This window comes from Schistocerca nitens, chromosome 5, assembly GCF_023898315.1.
Source record: "Schistocerca nitens isolate TAMUIC-IGC-003100 chromosome 5, iqSchNite1.1, whole genome shotgun sequence".
In the NCBI taxonomy this organism is placed as follows: Eukaryota; Metazoa; Arthropoda; class Insecta; order Orthoptera; family Acrididae; genus Schistocerca; species Schistocerca nitens.
Window position 1 is genome coordinate 793,767,344 of NC_064618.1, and position 19,371 is coordinate 793,786,714.

Genomic DNA, 19,371 nt, shown 5'->3' on the forward strand with positions numbered 1-19,371 from the left:
TTATCTGGATAACTCTACAAAATTCATGGGTCTGGGTTTTAATCATCCTCTAACACAAAGATTTAATTGACTAAGTAGTTTCATAACAGCAGATACTCCACTGCAGAGTGAAATATTTATTCTGGAAACAGCCTTTTTTTAGCCCACTCGTAAGCCATGTCTCTGTCAGATCTTTTCTCCTAGTGATATTAGTCCATTAAGGCATGCAAAAGGAACTCTGTGCTGTTCAGGAAGCTAGAGAGAACAGTTGACAAAGAGAAATTGTGATGTGTTCCACAAGACTTGCTCTGTCAGTAATTGTGGCATCTTTATGTAAATATTTCTCTATGTTAGTAATGAAAAGGGATTAAAAAGTACTTTGCTTCTTTTCATCTTTTGTTATTCCTTAGTAGTAACCCTCAATGTTTGCAGAAAATTAGCTATTCCTTCATCAGCAGGACCATTGGACACCGAAATATAACAGCTATGACTGCTACATTTTTTGTTGTGGTACACAAGTCTTTTGAATGCTATAAAAGCTGTCCGCTCAGTAAGTGCCTTTCTCATTCAACAACGGAAAAAGCATAGAGATGTCACCTTAGCAGTATGATTGGTGAGTTCACATCAAGCCTGAAGATTTGAGTTTCTTTAGCTGCAAGAAACAAGCAGGCCAGTCTTACGTACAATGTCTACCATGCTTCAAGGCATGAGTCAAGATTTGGCTGTAGTCGCTCACACGGAATGAGCCTTATGATACATCATTCCACACAGGATGCGTCTGAATGGTGGATACCTGCTGAAGCACTCAAATCAGATGATCTCTCACCCAAAAACTTCCTCTTGATAGCTCAATCCACAGAAATGACAGAGATCCAAAAAACCATACCACAGTAGACATTATATATATCACATAATGAGTCAGTCAACTCTGAAAGGTGCCAGATCCTCATTCATCTCCTTCTTGCTATCATGGTTTGCTTTTCTCTTCTAAAATCTCTTAGCATCATAAACAGACACAAGCCCCTATCACATAGGTTTTTATACCAATTATGGCTGCACTGGATACATAGAATCTGTTTGTCACAGTAGCAGCAAGGATATCACACAGGCCTTGTTGCAGATGCAAGTGAAGTGCACCTGGCAGGCATACTGAGATACCTGAGTGTGTCCACTTTGGACAATAGGACAACAGGTACCAACACGACAAGAGTGGCCATTACAGCAGCAATCTGTAACTTACTAACTTAATTCCTTTGGTCGCAATGGGGGCATAGAGCAGCTAGCAGAACTTGGCAACCATCTCTGTCCCCGACATTTCCTCATTTCTGCCCTGGTCTTTCCAGTTCTCTTTACTTCCCCTTCCCACCCTCTTTCATGCATATGATGTTATGAATGCAGCATTTGCCTTTTTTATGTGGTTCTTTATATCTTCTACAGCTCCACCATCTTCTGTCATCAACTACCCAGCTATAGGAATGAGTTGATAGTTTCCACCTGCTGCTCCCCAGTAAACAGAGGCACTTACCATATTCTCAGAATTTACTCTCATTTCCTATGTTTTATCTATATTTATCTTGAGGCCAGCAATCTCAGCTTGTTTTACAGAGTTTACTTTAACTTTCATATCTGCTAGCATTTGAGCTAATAAGACTGTCGTCTGTGAAATCCAAATCCTCCAGACATTCATGGATCCCCATCAGATTTCTCTTCTTCTGCCTGCTGTGACTCTTCTCATAACTGAGTCACAGATAAATAGAAAAAGTATTGGTGACAAAAGACATCCCTGCCGCACTCTTGTTCTTACCTCCACTGGCCCTGTGAGATTTCCTTCCAGGAACACACTACATTTGTAGCCATCAAAAAGGTCTTTGATGTTGTTTAGAATCTTCTGTGGCATACCATACTTGTGCAACACCTGCCACAGCACTTAATGTTTCACAGAAAGGAAGGCCTTTTCAAAATCAATGATTGCCAGGAACATGGTAGCCTGGAATTCTTTACTTTGCTTCAGAAGCAGAGTTTTGTAACTGTCTAAAGCTGCTGCTGATTATGGGTTTAAAGAGAATAAACATCAAAGGTCATCAGTCTCATATTCACTCACCGGAAATGATTCAGTGTACCCCCATCTCTGTGTGGAGATTAAAGTCCATGTGCAAGTGAGGGATAGTTTTCTAAATATTTGTGTAGTGTGTATCTGAGGCAGAATGTGGCTACCAGACTGATATTATCCTAGGGGAATGTGGGAAACCACCTAAGCTCCATACCCAAGCTGGCTGGCACCCCAGGCATTGTTGTTAATCTGTGGGGCAGATTTGAACCACGGATAGCATAGCTCCCCATTCGGAAGCAGACACTTCAATGAACTTTGCTATCTGGGCAGGTAAATGTCTCAAGAGAGGTAAGAATTGCCAAACTATGCATGCAGAGTTGTAGTGGCAACTTTGAAGGAAATTAGAAGGTAAATCATCTTGTGCAACACCTTTCTTGTCTAACCTCAGGTAGGATATTTTTTTCAACTTGCCTTATACTTTTACTTTCATACACTTGAGCATGCAATGATACAACCAACACAAGATTGGCAGAACATGTGATAAACAAGCTATCACTTTTGTGGTTTTTGTAGAAAAGTACGGTGGCAGCCATCACACGGAAAATCCTCAGTGAGCATGTGGACCGTATGCTTACTCGAAGTGTTTTGCAAACATCAAAATGTCTTACATGGAATTTTGTTTAGGTAAGCAAGGGAAAGTATCTGTCAAAGAGATGATTCTAACATGTCATTCATACAACACAAATAAATGATATCTCCCCAGTAGGAAACTGCAAAACCGTCAAGATCTCCCAGCAAATAACTCCACACTGATCTTTCCACTGTTTATTGGTGTATAAGCTTTCATCGGTACACTGGCAGTAAATGCTCATGAAACTAGCATGATTTGCTCTATTAAATGAAATTGTATTCCCAGTAGTGATAAGTAATTGTAACATATTGATCACCTACTATGTTAAAAGGACAAGACAAGACCTCGCAGGAAGAAATTTTCTGACTGGTACATGATATGAAGGGTCAGTTTTTACTTTATAGAGGCTTACAATGGCATTCAAACACAAATTCTGGCTATTGTTGTTGTTGTTGTGGTCTTCAGTCCTGAGACTGGTTTGATGCAGCTCTCCATGCTACTCTATCCCGAGCAAGCTTCTTCATCTCCCAGTACCTACTGCAACCTACATCCTTCTGAACCTGCTTAGTGTATTGATCTCTTGGTCTCCCTCTACGATTTTTACCCTCCACGATGCCCTCCAATGCTAAACTTGTGACCTCTTGATGCCTCAAAACATGTCCTACCAACCGATCCCTTCTTCTAGTCAAGTTGTGCCACAAACTTCTCTTCTCCCCAATCCTATTCAATACCTCCTCATTAGTTACGTGATCTACCCACCTTATCTTCAGCATTCTTCTGTAGCACCACATTTCGAAAGCTTCTATTCTCTTCTTGTCCAAACTGGTTATCGTCCATGTTTCACTTCCATACATTGCTACACTCCATACAAATACTTTCAGAAACGACTTCCTGACACTTAAATCTATACTCGATGTTAACAAATTTCTCTTCTTCAGAAACGCTTTCCTTGCCATTGCCAGTCTACATTTTATATCCTCTCTACTTCGACCGTCATCAGGTATTTTACTGCCTAAATAGCACAACTCCTTTACTACTTTAAGTGTCTCATTTCCTAATCTAATTCCCTCAGCATCACCCGACTTAATTCGACCACTTACCATTATCCTCGTTTTGCTTTTTTTGATGTTCATCTCATTTCCTCCTTTCAAGACACTGTCCATTCCGTTCAACTGCTCTTCCAAGTCCTTTGCTGTCTCTGACAGAATTACAATGTCATCGGCGAACCTCAAAGTTTTTACTTCTTCTCCATGAATTTTAATACCTACTCCGAATTTTTCTTTTGTTTCCTTTACTGCTTGCTCAATATACAGATTGAATAACATCGGGGAGAGGCTACAACCCTGTCTCACTCCTTTCCCAACCACTGCTTCCCTTTCATGCCCCTCGACTCTTATAACTGCCATCTGGTTTCTGTACAAATTGTAAATAGCCTTTCGCTCCCTGTATTTTACCCCTGCCACCTTCAGAATTTGAAAGAGAGTATTCCCGTTAACGTTGTCAAAAGCTTTCTCTAAGTCTACAAATGCTAGAAACGTAGGTTTGCCTTTTCTTAATCTTTCTTCTAAGATAAGTCGTAAGGTTAGTATTGCCTCACGTGTTCCAACATTTCTACGGAATCCAAACTGATCTTCCCCGAGGTCGGCTTCTACTAGTTTTTCCATTCGTCTGTAAAGAATTCGCGTTAGTATTTTGCAGCTGTGACTTATTAAACTGATAGTTCGGTAATTTTCACATCTGTCAACACCTGCTTTCTTTGGGATTGGAATTATTATATTCTTCTTGAAGTCTGTGGGTATTTCGCCTGTCTCATACATCTTGCTCACCAGATGGTAGAGTTTTGTCATGACTGGCTCTCCCAAGGCCATCAGTAGTTCTAATGGAATGTTGTCTACTCCCGGGGCCTTGTTTCGACTCAGGTCTTTCAGTGCTCTGTCAAACTCTTCATGCAGTATCGTATCTCCCATTTGATATTCATCTACATCCTCTTCCATTTCCATAATATTGTCCTCAAGTACATCGCCCTTGTATAAAACCTCTATATACTCCTTCCACCTTTCTGCCTTCCCTTCTTTGCTTAGAACTGGGTTGCCATCTGAGCTCTTGATATTCATACAAGTGGTTCTCTTCTCTCCAAAGGTCTCCTGTAGGCAGTATCTATCTTACCCCTAGTGAGACAAGCCGCTACATCCTTACATTTGTCCTCTAGCCATCCCTGCTTAGCCATTTTGCACTTTCTGTCGATCTCATTTTTGAGACGTTTGTATTCCCTTTTGCCTGCTTCATTTACTGCATTTTTATATTTTCTCCTTTCATCAATTAAATTCAATATTTCTTCTGTTACCCAAGGATTTCTATTAGCCCTCGTCTTTTTACCTACTTGATCCTCTGCTGCCTTCACTACTTCATCCCTCAGAGCTACCCATTCTTCTTCTACTGTATTTCTTTCCCCCATTCCTGTCAATTGTTCCCTTATGCTCTCCATGAAACTCTGTACAACCTCTGGTTCTTTCAGTTTATCCAGGTCCCATCTCCTTAAATTCCCACCTTTTTGCAGTTTCTTCAGTTTCAATCTGCAGTTCATAACCAATAGATTGTGGTCAGAATCCACATCTGCCCCTGGAAATGTCTTACAATTTAAAACCTGGTTCCTAAATCTCTGTCTTACCATTATATAATCTATCTGATACCTATTAGTATCTCCAGGATTTTTCCAGGTATACAACCTTCTTTTATGATTCTTGAACCAAGTGTTAGCTATGATTAAGTTATGCTCTGTGCAAAATTCTACAAGGCGGCTTCCTCTTTCATTTCTTCCCCCCAATCCATATTCACCTACTATGTTTCCTTCTCTCCCTTTTCCTACTGACGAATTCCAGTCACCCATGACTATTAAATTTTCGTCTCCCTTCACTACCTGAATAATTTCTTTTATCTCGTCATACATTTCATCAATTTCTTCATCATCTGCAGAGCTAGTTGGCATATAAACTTGTACTACTGTAGTGGGCGTGGGCTTCATGTCTATCTTGGCCACAATAATGCGTTCACTATGCTGTTTGTAGTAGCTAACCCGGACTCCTATTTTTTTATTCATTATTAAACCTACTCCTGCATTACCCCTATTTGATTTTGTATTTATAACCCTGTAATCACCTGACCAAAAGTCTTGTCCCTCCTGCCACCGAACTTCACTAATTCCCACTATATCTAACTTTAACCTATCCATTTCCCTTTTTAAATTTTCTAACCTACCTGCCCGATTAAGGGATCTGACATTCCACGCTCCGATCCGTAGAATGCCAGTTTTCTTCCTCCTGATAACGACGTCCTCTTGAGTAGTCCCCGCCCGGAGATCCGAATGGGGAACTATTTTACCTCCGGAATATTTTACCCAAGAGGACGCCATCATCATTTAATCATACAGTAAAGCTGCATGTCCTCGGGAAAAATTACGGCTGTAGTTTCCCCTTGCTTTCAGCCGTTCGCAGTACCAGCACAGCAAGGCCGTTTTGGTTAATGTTACAAGGCCAAATCAGTCAATCATCCAGACTGTTGCCCCTGCAACTACTGAAAAGGCTGCTGCCCCTCTTCAGGAACCACATGTTTGTCTGGCCTCTCAACAGATACCCCTCCGTTGTGGTTGCACCTACGGTACGGCCATCTGTATCGCTGAAGCACGCAAGCCTCCCCACCAACGGCAAGGTCCATGGTTCATGGGGGAAGTCTGGCTATTATAACAATTCATTTCCATTTATAACATCAATGTACAGCCTGACTTTGCTTCTACATGTACAATTATACTCTGAAAAGCACTGTGAAGTGCATGGCATACAGTACTTCCAGCTGTACTATGTATTAGGTTTCCTTTTCAGTCCATTCACATATTGAGTGTGGGAAAAATAATCGTATAAATGCATCTGTGTATACTGTAATTAACTTAATCTTGTTTCTGCAATCCCTATGGGAGCAAGATGTAGGAGAACGTAGCATATTCCTCGATTCTTCACTTAATCAGTTGCCAGCCTCCATTGGTGAAGTGCCAAGAGACTAGTGAGTCACATATTTAGCTTTTTTGTTCGTTTTCATAGTTTAATTCTCAAGTTACTAGTAGGAGGATGATGTGTGTGCTGCATGCAATTGCAGGAGGAGCTGGCTGCAGTTCATGAACAACCACTGTCAGCTATCTGGAGGCTGCTGCCTTGGGATGTGAAGGTAGTGGAGAAACAGGCGTATTGCATGGGACACTTCGGGCATTGCTTGTTTCATCAATGGGCTATGCTGTTGAGGCAACTTCTAGTATACCCAACATGGGAGGTTTATGCTCACGCAGGGTGAGTGGTGGCTTGTTACGCGGGTTTGTCGCTTGAGTCAGAGAGTCAGTGAGGAGGCTGGCAGTCTCACCTCGCCCATTCATTTTGTGAGTGGACATGTGGCCACTCCTTCAGCAGGGTCTGATTAGGCACATGGGGGGAAGGGTTTTCTAGTTATTGGAAGTTCTAAATTGAGCATGCTGTGGAGCCTTTTAGGGAAATAATGTCCAAAGATGGAAAGAATTTCAATGTGCATTCAGTGTGTATGCCAGGTTGTTTCATCCAAGATGTGGAGGGGGCCCTGCCTTTGGCTAACGAGGGTGCAGGGTGTAGTAGTCTGCAAGTTGGCACCAATGACACCTGTCACTTGGGTTCTGGGGACATCCTCAGTTCCTACGTGTGGTTGGCGGAAGTGGTGAAGACTGCTGGCCTCGCTTACGGAATGTAAGCAGAGTTAACAATTTGCAGCATTGTACCTAGTGTCAGTCAAGGTTCTTTGGTTTGCAGCAGTGTGGAAGGCCTCAACCAGGTGCACTGTCGATTCTCTGATAGTCATGGCAGCACATTTCTGGACCTGTGTCATAGTGTGCAGAGTTGTAGGATTTCCCTTGATAGGACAGGGATGCATTACACAAAGGAAGCAGCTACTGAAGTAATGGAATATATGTGGAAACCACATGGGTGATTTTTAAGGTAGGCAGTAGTTTCAGTTTTGTATTCGACAAGGTTGCAAGCAGCGGCTGTGGACTGCAATCGTAAGAGGAGCCACCTCCAAGATACACACATCATGTGGCCCCAACCAGTAGTGTCTGTTTGCTGTAGAGCCAGTAGCCCTGGTTTATGGTGCTGCTCATTGCTTGCTGTGCCCTGTAGCTGTTCATATTGCACCATTGCAAACACAAAGTGACTCAGTTTGTTTTCCAATCTTGAGTGGTTACTGATTTGGAACTGTTGTATTTCTTCGCTGACTCCACTATATCCTGGAATTCTTAGTGCTTCATTCATTTCATGAACTCAGTCTGTTGTGACCTTAATAGGAACATGTGTGTTTCCCTGTGGTTTGGTGTACCCACCAGAGCACACACAGGATAGAAAATTGATGTCCTCTGATGGGCATATGCAGACAGCTGAATCAGAGCACATAGAAAGTAGAGACACTTCAACTGTCAAAATTTTAACAGTAAATTGTTGAAATATTCATAACAGAGTTCCTGAATACTGCCTTCCAGGAAATTTCTTGTGCTTAAATTATTCTTTAGACCGAGAGCTGGCTGCAATCAGAAGTAGAAAGCTCTGAATATTAAGCAACTAATGGAATATGTATTGGAAAGACAAATTAAAGGGGAAGAGTGACTGCAGTTGACAAAAATGTTCTCTCTTTTGTGGGTGTATTTGAGTGTGTCAGTGAGGTTATATGATGCATGTAACAGCTCTAGGAAATATGAAGTTATCTTGTTAACAGGTCTAGGTAATATGAAGTTAATTGCTGATGTTTTTACTGGCCACCTGCCAGTCGCAGAAACACTCAGATCATGCAATATTAGTTGGAAGCAGTGGCAGATACAGAAAAACCTCAAGGAGGGGGCGCTAAAGCTATCTTGTGCCACATTTACTTTTACCACAATAAAAAAAATCAAGTCACATGCAAAGTTTAAGAAAGTTTTATTTAAAATGATTATATGCATATGCAAGACAATGCCATCTTATGATATAAAAAAGTTCAATTGTGGTTATCTTCCTTAAATGATGAATTCTATGCACCTATTCTTCCTGGCAAATTGCTTAATTACATCGTCAGTAGGACAATCACTTACAATGTGAGTCTTCAACAGAGCTAAGCCATTACCGGTAAGTTGATCCTCTCCCACTGTTGACCTCAGCCATGTCTTTATATGCCTCAATGTTAAAAAACGTCTTTCTACTGTAGGTAGATGCAGGTAGACAAGCAAATATTTTATACAGTGTGTGCAAAGTAGGATAGTCGGATCTAGGACAGACAATGATTGCATAACAGAATCACAATCATTAAGGGCATTTATGCTCATTTGCTTGTATTGAAGAATCTCTCCAATTAGTATCTTTTTAATCACAAAGAGTTATTTTTCTTTAAAGAATGTGTGGCAATGTGGGTGGCCCCACAAGGGTGGGCGCATGCCTCCCATAATTATCTGCCACTGGTTGGAAGTGACTTTAACCGCCTGAGAATACATGGAACATATATGGATTCACTGCAGGTGGTATGGACAGACTGTCTTGTAAAGTACTTCTGAAAATGTTTTCCAAAAACTGTCTTGAACAACTAGTTAGACGATCCACATGCAATGGAAATATTTTAGACATTGTTGCTACAAACAGGCTTGACCTTATCAGCAGTGTCAGTACAGAAATAGGGACTGTAGTGATCATGTCATCATCATAGCGATGAAATCCATCAAGAGTGCTAGAAGAGTATTTATGCTAGAAAAAGCAGATAAGCAGTTGCTATCATCCCACTTAGACAATGAAAGGACTTCAATTAGTTCCAGTATGATGGATGTAGAGGGATTATGGCCAAAGTTTAAATTGATGGTAAATCATGCTCTAGAAATGTATGTGCCAAGTAAGTGGATTAAGGATGAAAAGGAACCTCTGTGGGTTAGTACCCAAATTTGGAAAATGTTGAGGAAAAAGAGATTGTTGCACTCTTGGTTCAAAAAAGAATGCACAAATGTTGACAGACAAAAGATAGTGGAAATTCATGCGTCCGTAAGAAGAGCAATGTGTGAAGCATACAACTACTTCCACTGTCATATCTTAGCAAAAGAACTTGCCAAGAACCTGAGAAAATACTGGTCATGCACAAGACCACTGAGCACGTCAAAGGCTTCCACCCTGTCACTTGTCGACCAGTCTGGTGTGCCAGTAGAAGACGGCAAAAGGAAAGCTGAAATTTTAAATTTCACATTTAAGAAATCATTCAAGCAAGAGGATTGTATGAACATACTGTCATTTTACTGCCAAAAGACTCCAACGTGGAGGACATAGAAACTGGCATCCATGGCATAGAGAGCAGCTGAAAGAGTTGAAAACAAATAAGTCATCAGGTCCAGATGGAACCCCGGTTTGATTTCATAGAAAGTACTCTCTTAGCCTGTGTTTATCACATATCTCTCTCACCAAAATGTCCCAGCAACTGGAAAAAAGCATAGGTGACTCCTGTACATAAGACAGGTAGAAGAACTGAGCCATATAATTACAGACCAATGTCCTTACCATCAGTTTGCTGCAGAATTCTTGAACACATTCTGAGTTCTAATATAATAAATTTCCTTGAGACAGAAAAACTTCTGTCCACAAATCAGCATGGATTTAAAAAGAATTGCTCATGTGAAATTCAGTTTGTCATTTTCTCACATGATATCCAAAGAGTGATGGATGAAGGGACATAGGCAGATTCCACGTTCCTGCATTTCCAGAAAGTATTTGACATGATGCTCCACTGCAGATTGCTGATGGATGTCTGAGCATATGGATATCTGAGAGGCATGGAGATTTTTTTAAGTAATAGAACCCAGTATGCAGTTCTCAACAGCAAGTGTTCATCAATGACATGATGAACATGGTGAACAGCAATTTATTGCTGTTTGCTGATGACAATGTGGTGCACAGGAAGAAGCCATTGTTGAGGGACTGTAGGAATATACAAGAAGACAAAATTTTTGTTGGTGTGATGAATGACAGCTTGCTCTAAATGTACAAAATGTAAGTTAATGCAAATGCATAGGAAAAACAGTATTGTCAAATTCGAATACAGCACTGGTGGGATGCAGCTTGACACAGTCACTTCAATTAAATATCTAGGCATAGCACTTCAAAGTGATGCGAAATGGAATGAGCACATCAGGTTAGTAGTAGGGAAGGTGAATGCTCAACTTCATTTTATTGGGAGAATGTTGGGAAAGTGTAACTCATCCATAAAGGAAATGGCATATAGAACGCTAGTGTACCCACTTTTGTGTACTGTCCAAGTGTTCAGGATCCTAACCAGGTCAAATTAAAGGAAGACAGAGGTAGGCTGCTAGATTTGTTATGGTAGATTCAGTCAGCACATATGTTTTATGGAGATGATTTGTGAACTCAAATGAGACTCCCTGGAGGTAAAATGATGCTCCTTCCAACATAGTTAGTATATTTTCATGGAAAAATTGGTGTAGATCTTCCAGTGTCTGCCATTTCAGGTTTTTCAGTCTTTCCTTGACACTCTTCCATGAATCAACCAACCTGTTATCTGTATTACTGTTATGTGTATATGTTCGATACACCCTGTCAGGCTCCCACACACTTAAGCAATATCTGAGTGCTCTGTAAGCAATCCCCTTTATAGACTGATTGCATTTTCCCAGTGTCCTACCAATGAATCAAATTTATACCACCTACTTTACCTACAACTGAGAATATGTGAGTATTCCATGTCACATCTCCACAAATGGTTACAACCTGATATCTGAAAGAGTTGACTGATACCCACTGTGACTCACTGACCTAACTGTCATAAAATTTTACTGCATATTTTCTGCATTTTGTGAAGTTCATAATTTTACATTTCTGAACCTTTAAAGATAGCTTGGACAACTCTGAAGCCTTATCAAGATCTGACTGGATACCTGTGCAGCCTTTTCTTGAGTCAGAACTTCATTATCTATAACTACATTATCTGCAAAAAGTCTGAGGTTACTATTAATAGCGCCTGTCAAGTAAAACATGACAGCAAGGATCCAGACCTTACTTTCACATCTATCAGTGAGTTTCAATTGAAGATAATTTGCTGTGTCCTCCCTATGAAGAAATCCCCAATGCAGACACAAGTTCTGTTAATAATCTGGAGTAGTATTAATTCAAACGCTTTTCGGAACTCACGAAACACTGCAGTTTTCTGAGTGAGTTAACTCATGGCTTAAAGGGTGTCATGTGAAAAAAAAAAAGAACAACTCTTAATTGAATTTTGTGTGAATAATCTTCCCTAAATCTATGCTTGCTATCGTGGAGGAAGGTTTTCTGTTTGAGAAATATCTTCAGTTTAACACTGCCTCCTTCTTCTATTGCAAATTCCACAGGTGATTTCCTGGCAGAGTTGTGTGCCTGCAAAGATAATCCACTTTCAAGAGAAAGTCCTCATTAAGGAACCAACTTAGGCCCTATCTGTATTAGCCCTTGATACAACCTTCATGTTAGCAGTGTTAGCCTGGCTATTTTTGCAGGATAGCCTCTACAGAGCTCAAAATACAATGATAAAATATGATTTTTCTCTCAGTGAATGAATACCACAACTGTAACAAACATTAATGACGAAGGATTTGCAGCATCCAGACACTACTTAGGTTTTCAACTTCATTTTAGTAACCTAATAAAACAAATATCTACACATAGCTAATAACAGGTTGTTGTAAATTCTTCCTCAGTGGTATAGGAAAATCATAACAGCAATAGGATGCTGTTGGAAAGACTGTAAAGATTACTGAAGTACTCAAGGACAGAACACTGTGAGAGAAAGAGAGCAACTTGAAGTTCCTGCCTGTCATGAAATTATTTGGTAGTATGAAAAATGTGCTTCTGTTATCATTTGAAACAGAAACAGTAGTAGTCATGAATGCTTACTGGCCAGGCCACTAGAATTACATGGAAATGAAGTTACAGTAAGGAAAATATTTTCATCGTTTCAACTGAAGTTATAATTCCCTGTGCCACAGATACAAGAAGAAAATAAATACTGTTATTTCAAGTTGCCTATAGAAGAGTTAGAATAAGAAAGACACTATGTTAATCACCTATATAAAAGAACAGTAAAAGGACATTAGAAAGATATTTTGATGTAATTTGGTTGTTCAGGAAACACTATGTCACCAGAAGCAGCAAATCAAACTCCTTTTTTACACCTTAAGTTGTAAACTAAAACTAGTTTACATGAGATGGTGTATGCTGATATGAATACATTCAAACTACTCTCTTAGCATCTACCTCAAGTTGTGAAGGTCTTTTGATCATGCAGTACATCTAAACTAATTACTGAATAAAAACATCATGCATTTGGAACAATGCAGTAAATTCAGCTCCAAGAACTATGTCAAGAATCTGCAAAATTAATTACAAAAGAGCCATTGTTACCATCCTCCATAGTCTGTGCTGTGACAGGCTCAGAAAGGGGTCCTGAACCAACTTGGTTGAAAGCTTGAACAACTACAGAGTAGCGAGTGAATTTGCTAAGGCCCCCTAGCAGCAGTTCACCACCTCCTTCCTCTCCATCACCAACCACAGAACTGAAGTTATAATTCCCTGTGCCAGAGCTACAAGAACAGAATGAATATTGTTATTTCATGCTGCATACTACAGAGTTATAACAACAAAAACAATCACTTATTGACAAAATAATTTAATTGGATAGATAAAAAAATCTACTCACCAGGCGGTGGCAGAACACTTACATAAAAAAAAGTTATAATGGGCAAGTTTTCGGAGCCAGTGGCTCCCTCCTCAGGTAGAAGGCTTGAAGGGTACAGAGGAGGGGTGAAGGAAAAGGACTGGAGAGGTCTTGGTAAAGGGGCAGATTTTGGGAAAGTCACCCAGAAACGTGGGTCAGGGGAGGCTTACCACATGGGATGAAAAGGAAAGACTTCTCATCCCATGTGGTAAGTCTCCCCTGACCCACGCTTCTGGGTGACTTTCCCAAAATCTACCCTTTTTCCTAGACCTCTCCAGTCTTTGTCCATCACCCCTCTTCCTTCCCCTTCAACACTTCTGCCTGAAGAAGGAACCACTGGCCCCCAAAAGCTTGCCAATTACAACCATCTTTTATGTGTGTGTTCTGCCATTGCCTGGTGAGTAGATTTTTTATCTATCCAGTTAAATTATACTGCAGAGTTAGTACAAGAAAGACACAATGTTCATCAGGATCCCTGACAATGCCAATTCAATAACATAATTAATTTTAAATTCAGGCAACCTGTACATTTCTGAAACAGCATATGTTTAAACAATGATTCATACAGCAGTGTATGAAAAAAGTTATCCTCTTTTTGAAGCAAACATTTTCTTGTAATACTTGGACACTTACAGAACACCTAAGAGGTGACACTGTCTTTGAAGCAGCTCACCAAAATTCAGGATTTTTCACACAATAAATAACTTAAGTATTACTTATAAGCAAATGAAAGTTACTGTATGTAAGAGCACAGTGCACATTTTTTGGTTTAATATAAAACTAACCATCATAAATCTATAAAGTCACTTTTAAAAAATATTTGAACATTAATAAAAACTGTTGTTCATTTATACTAATAAATGTTTGCAACAGTAGTAAAAAATGTATACAAACTGATTTCCCTTTCCAGAAAACCCATCACTAGAAATTTATATAAAAAAAATCTGGGAAATAATATGCATAAAGCAAAAAGTAGTAAAACATCAATGTCTATGAAACAATCAAATTATAAAAATTAACTTTCTGGAAAATTCTTCATGAGCTTTGCAAATTACCATACACATTAAAAATTGTACATCATAAAACAGTATTTAATAATTGTACAGCTCATAGTTAATCAAGGTAACTTAACTCTGTACTTTTTTTATCTTTACTGTCTCTTATGTTAACATCTAAAATATGTTATCTTAGTACTTTGAACAGTTTACAACTTCTGTAATCTGCATGTCTTTCTAGAGAGTGCTTCAGAATTTCTATTACACGATTTTAGCTGCTGTAGAGGGGACTTAGTAGACAAAGTTTTGATAAGAAAACCATATCCAGAAATCTAATATTTGCATATAAAATAAGTCTGAAGACTGCATAACTTCCAAATATTTTGATTCACAGTACAAACACAAATTGAGAAAAGCACAATGTCATCAGTCTCTGTTGTAATTATGACACCACCAGAGATCTGCAAAATAGTTTGTTAATAGTATTTAAATTCAAAATACAAATATTTGCTTATTTTTTCTATTGAAAATGTAAATACAAAATGTTTTCAAATAAATGTACTTAAATACAAAACGTAAACTACATATTTTCAAAACACTTTTATTCAAATAAAATATCTCTAGTTAACGAATTTATGTTACATGCCATTTATCTCATTGATTAAACACTAATAATTGTTCAAATATTTGTAAACGATGTTTTTCAGAAAATCATTAAGTGGTTCTCTGCAAATGAGCTCTCATTAAACTTTGACAAAACACAGTATATACAATTCCACACAGTAAATGGATGACACCATTAACAAATATAGACTTTGATCAGAAATCGGTAGCTAAGGTAGAATATTCAAAATTTCTAGGTGTGTGCATTGATGAGGGGTTGAACTGGAAAAATCACACTGAAGATCTGCTGAAACGTTTGAGTTCAGCTACTTATGCTGTTAGGGTCATTACAAATTTTGGCGATATACATCTCAGTAAATTAGCTTACCACACCTATTTTCATTCTCTGCTTTTGTAAGGCATCATATTCTGTGGTAACTCATCATTGAGTAAAAGAGTGTTCATTGCACAAAAGCGTGTAATCAGAATAATTGCTGGAGCTCATCCAAGATCATCCTGCATACACTTATTTAAAGAGCTAGGGATCTTCACTGTAGCCTCACAATATATATATATTCACTTATGAAATTTGTTATTAACAATCCGAAAGAATTCAAAAGTAATAGCAATGTACATGGCTACAGCACTAGGAGGAAGGATGATCTTCACTACTCAAGGTTAAATCTAACTTTGTCTTTGGCTCAGAAGGGGGTAAATTATGCTGCCACAAAAGTCTTTGATCACTTACCTAATAGCATCAAAAGTCTGACAGATAGCCATATAGCACTGAAAAGGAAATTAAAAGAATTTCTGAATAGCAACTCCTTCTACCCATTAGATGAATTTTTGGATATAGTAAGTGGGTACTTTCCCAACCCCAGCGAGTATTGCTTGCATGTGGCGGTTTAAATCCTTTCTCAGTGAGCAATACAGTTCATTTTGATGATTTGCTGAAAAACAAATGGATCACTTACAAATGTGTACTTGTTGTATGATTTTGGAGGCATGTAACAGTGCCAAATTCAGTTCGCGTGCATAACAATGAATAAAGAGCGCATAGGGACAGAACTGCTTCACCAATTTTTGTAGTCCTCTTTCTCTGCCCGCCATTACTGAAGCACCATCATATGACTGTCTGCAATACAGTACCTGAATATTATACTCATTTCACTCTTGCATGACACGTATAATGTTTCATCAGCTTGAATCGAAATGAAATTGCAGTTCTGAATTCCAGCTTTTATTTTCTCATTAACTTCCAGAGTTATCATTTCTATTACATCATTCTGTATATCTGGAGAAGTTCCTTTAAAGGTTGAAGATGACAGATGGTCTCAGATTAACTTCTCTCTTTGAGCTAGTAAATCCAACAATTCCAGATTGTTGCTGGAGGATTCATCATCTTGATGGCCACGAAAGGCTAGTTCTTGTTTACAAAGAAATACAATTGGCTGAATAAGACGAGCCAATACTCTCCTGTTGGATGCAGCTTGTCCATTGTATTTTATTGCTATCAGACAAGCAGCTTCTGAAAGGGCATGCTCAATTCTACTTTTGCCCAATAACTGAAATTATTCTTTGTTCTGCAGATGACGATTCGATATCTGATGCTTTTGTACTTTGCTGTCAAAGTTCTTTATTGTACAAATCCCCTCATTGCACCATTCCTTTTCACCACCAGACGGAAGACATATATAACAATATAATCTGTTGTTGACTGCATTCGCAGTCAGCCAAATATACTTTTCATACCAGGCTGTTTGAAAAGTGTGTTTTTGTTTTCACTTAAACTACACTGAGTATAGGAGGAGGTCGTTTGTCCTTCAATTCACACTTTTTTTACATTAATGTAGAAAAAAGCGTTTTTAATAAAATTCTATAAGGTGTTCAGTTGCTGGCTCACTCATGTTGGCAACACAACAATAAATGCACTAAAATCACACAAAGAATGACTATGAACACAAACCGTGTGACTGTTCTCTTCCATGTTAAAAGCCAGCATAGAAGCAGCAGAGACTAGTCTCGATACCTGCTAGCAAATGCAGTGCACCAGCCTTCGTAGAAAAGGAGAAGAGGAGGGGAGCCAAGAATGCCACTAAAGTGCAGGCGCACACAGCCAGCTAAGGGAAGGGAGGCAGAGACTGGCAGCAGTCACGTCTCAAGCAGGCAAATACACCAATACTCAGGGTGCGGCACTGCTACAAAACTGATGTCTTTGCACATTTAGAGCTCTTATTAGAAAGTTGTTTATATTTTTGTTATGAATTAATATTACATCTTTTTTAAGACAAATACAGGGAAGATTAAGTCTCAAAGTCTCCCCTCACGCTACACCACTGTTAAACATATGATAATTGTAAACATGTAAAGTGTACTCTAGTCTTACTGCCTTTTTTAATAAGTAGGGTCTTGGTAATAATCACTTGACAGGTATACCTTTTGCACTTATTGCGATATCTGTACCAGTTGTGGAATTAATTATGTTTAAAGAAATGGCTCATTAAATGAACGGAAACTACAGCACATGAAATAAAAAAAAATTTAAGACATGCATTTTTGCATTTTACAAGGGCAAAGTATCTATATTTGAAGCATTTCAAATAAAACAAAAAATGTGCTTTGAAAAAAGTATTTCAAATGCAAAATAAAAACTACGACATTGGTTGTGAGGAACTGGTATGACATCAATTAGAAGGATTAACTGTAGTGTTCCACCTTTGCACCATACTCTTGGCTTTGAATGATGCCCTTCGTGACACAGAAGAGAACCTGATAACAAGTGCTTGAAACATTGACTATGCCATGGACTCATGTAGAGCACACGGGTCAGAGTTTATTGTGCATACAATGAAGTGGAACATTTTAAAATGACCTGAACTTCCAACTTATTTTATATCCAAATGGTACATTTCAAGATATGTGTTCCTTATCAACAAGACTTTATCTACCAAGTCTTCTCCACAACCCCAGAAGCTTGTAACAGGAATTTTGAACACATCCTGTATAGATGTCATGCACAAAGTCATAGGCTACCTGCATTCAGCAATCATTATTTAATTTTCCTTGTCAGTCAGTCCTCATTTGGTACTCATTATGCAAACATCTCTATTATGAAACTGACAAAATACAAGCAAGCTGATCATTGTGAGTGAGTTTAATATCTCTAAATTTTAAGAGAATGAAAAAGTACATTCGATAGTGTTGTGTACTTTTATTTAATAACTGCCTATAACACAACATAGTTATAAGAGGATGATTTATGAAAATGATAATCCAGGAGACTTAAGAGGCCCCAAAACAAATTGGTAATGCCATTTACTACTGCTACATTTAGTTTTTACCGGTTTCCCAGAATACTGATCTGTGAAGACAGAATGTGTTTCTCTTTTTGTTTCATGGTGAATATTTGTTACTAGGTTTTTGAACTGGCCAATGCAACTGATTCTCCAGTTGCAGATTCATATGGTTCACCTCAAATCGTAATGAAATGGTTGTTACTTTGCATAGAGGGGCCTTATTATAAAAATACGGCAAAGGTTGAATTCAAAACATTTGTCACATTGAGGAGATCATGGTGTCGTCTAAAATGTTTTAATGACCCTCTGTATCATTTCATCATGAAGTAAAATTAGTGAGTTCAGTCTAAATAAGAAAAATAAATAAATAAATATAGCCACACTGAGACCGCTATATGGTGAGTAGTAACTTTCCTTTTCATAATCCCATTCTTATCACAGATTCATGTCGAGCTCCTACATATAAGGTGTAACAAAAAGGAGCAGTCACACTTCCAGGTTCAAAGAAAATTTGAGCTTCATTTCAAACACATACCCGACTCATACAATAATAGTTGGTGGTGATTTTAATTTACCCTTGATATGTTGGCACAAATACATATTTAAAACTGAATGTATGCATAAAACATCATCCAAAATTGTGCTACACGTGTTCTCTGAAAATTATTTCGAGCAGTGAATTCATGAGCCCATGCAGATAGTAAACGGTTGTGAAAACACACTTGACCTTTTAGCAACAAATAATCCTGAGCTAATAACAAGCATCAAAATGGATACAGGGATTAGTGAACACAGGGTTGTCATAGTGGGACTGAATATTGTAACCCACAAATCCCCCAAAAATAAACGAAAAATACACCCATTCAAAAAAGCAGATAAAAATTCACTTGATGTCTTCCTGAAAGACAATCTCCACTCCTTCCAAATTAACAATGTAGGTGTAGACCAGATGTGGCTTGAATTCAAAGAAATGGTATTGGCAACAGTTGAGAGATTTATACCAAATAAATTAACAAATGATGGAGCTGATCATCCTTGGTACACAAAACA

The 19,371-nt window shown here is 38.6% G+C and overlaps 1 protein-coding gene across 1 annotated transcript in view; it reads right to left on the reverse strand.

Annotated features, from left to right (window-relative positions):
* LOC126260723 (Down syndrome cell adhesion molecule-like protein Dscam2) overlaps positions 1-19,371 on the reverse strand; it is a 329,702-nt gene that overhangs the window by 151,206 nt on the left and 159,125 nt on the right. The window contains exon 13 of the mRNA XM_049958060.1: positions 13,115-13,293. Within this exon, the coding sequence (XP_049814017.1) occupies positions 13,115-13,293 (179 nt within the window). The remainder of the gene's footprint in view (positions 1-13,114; positions 13,294-19,371) is intronic.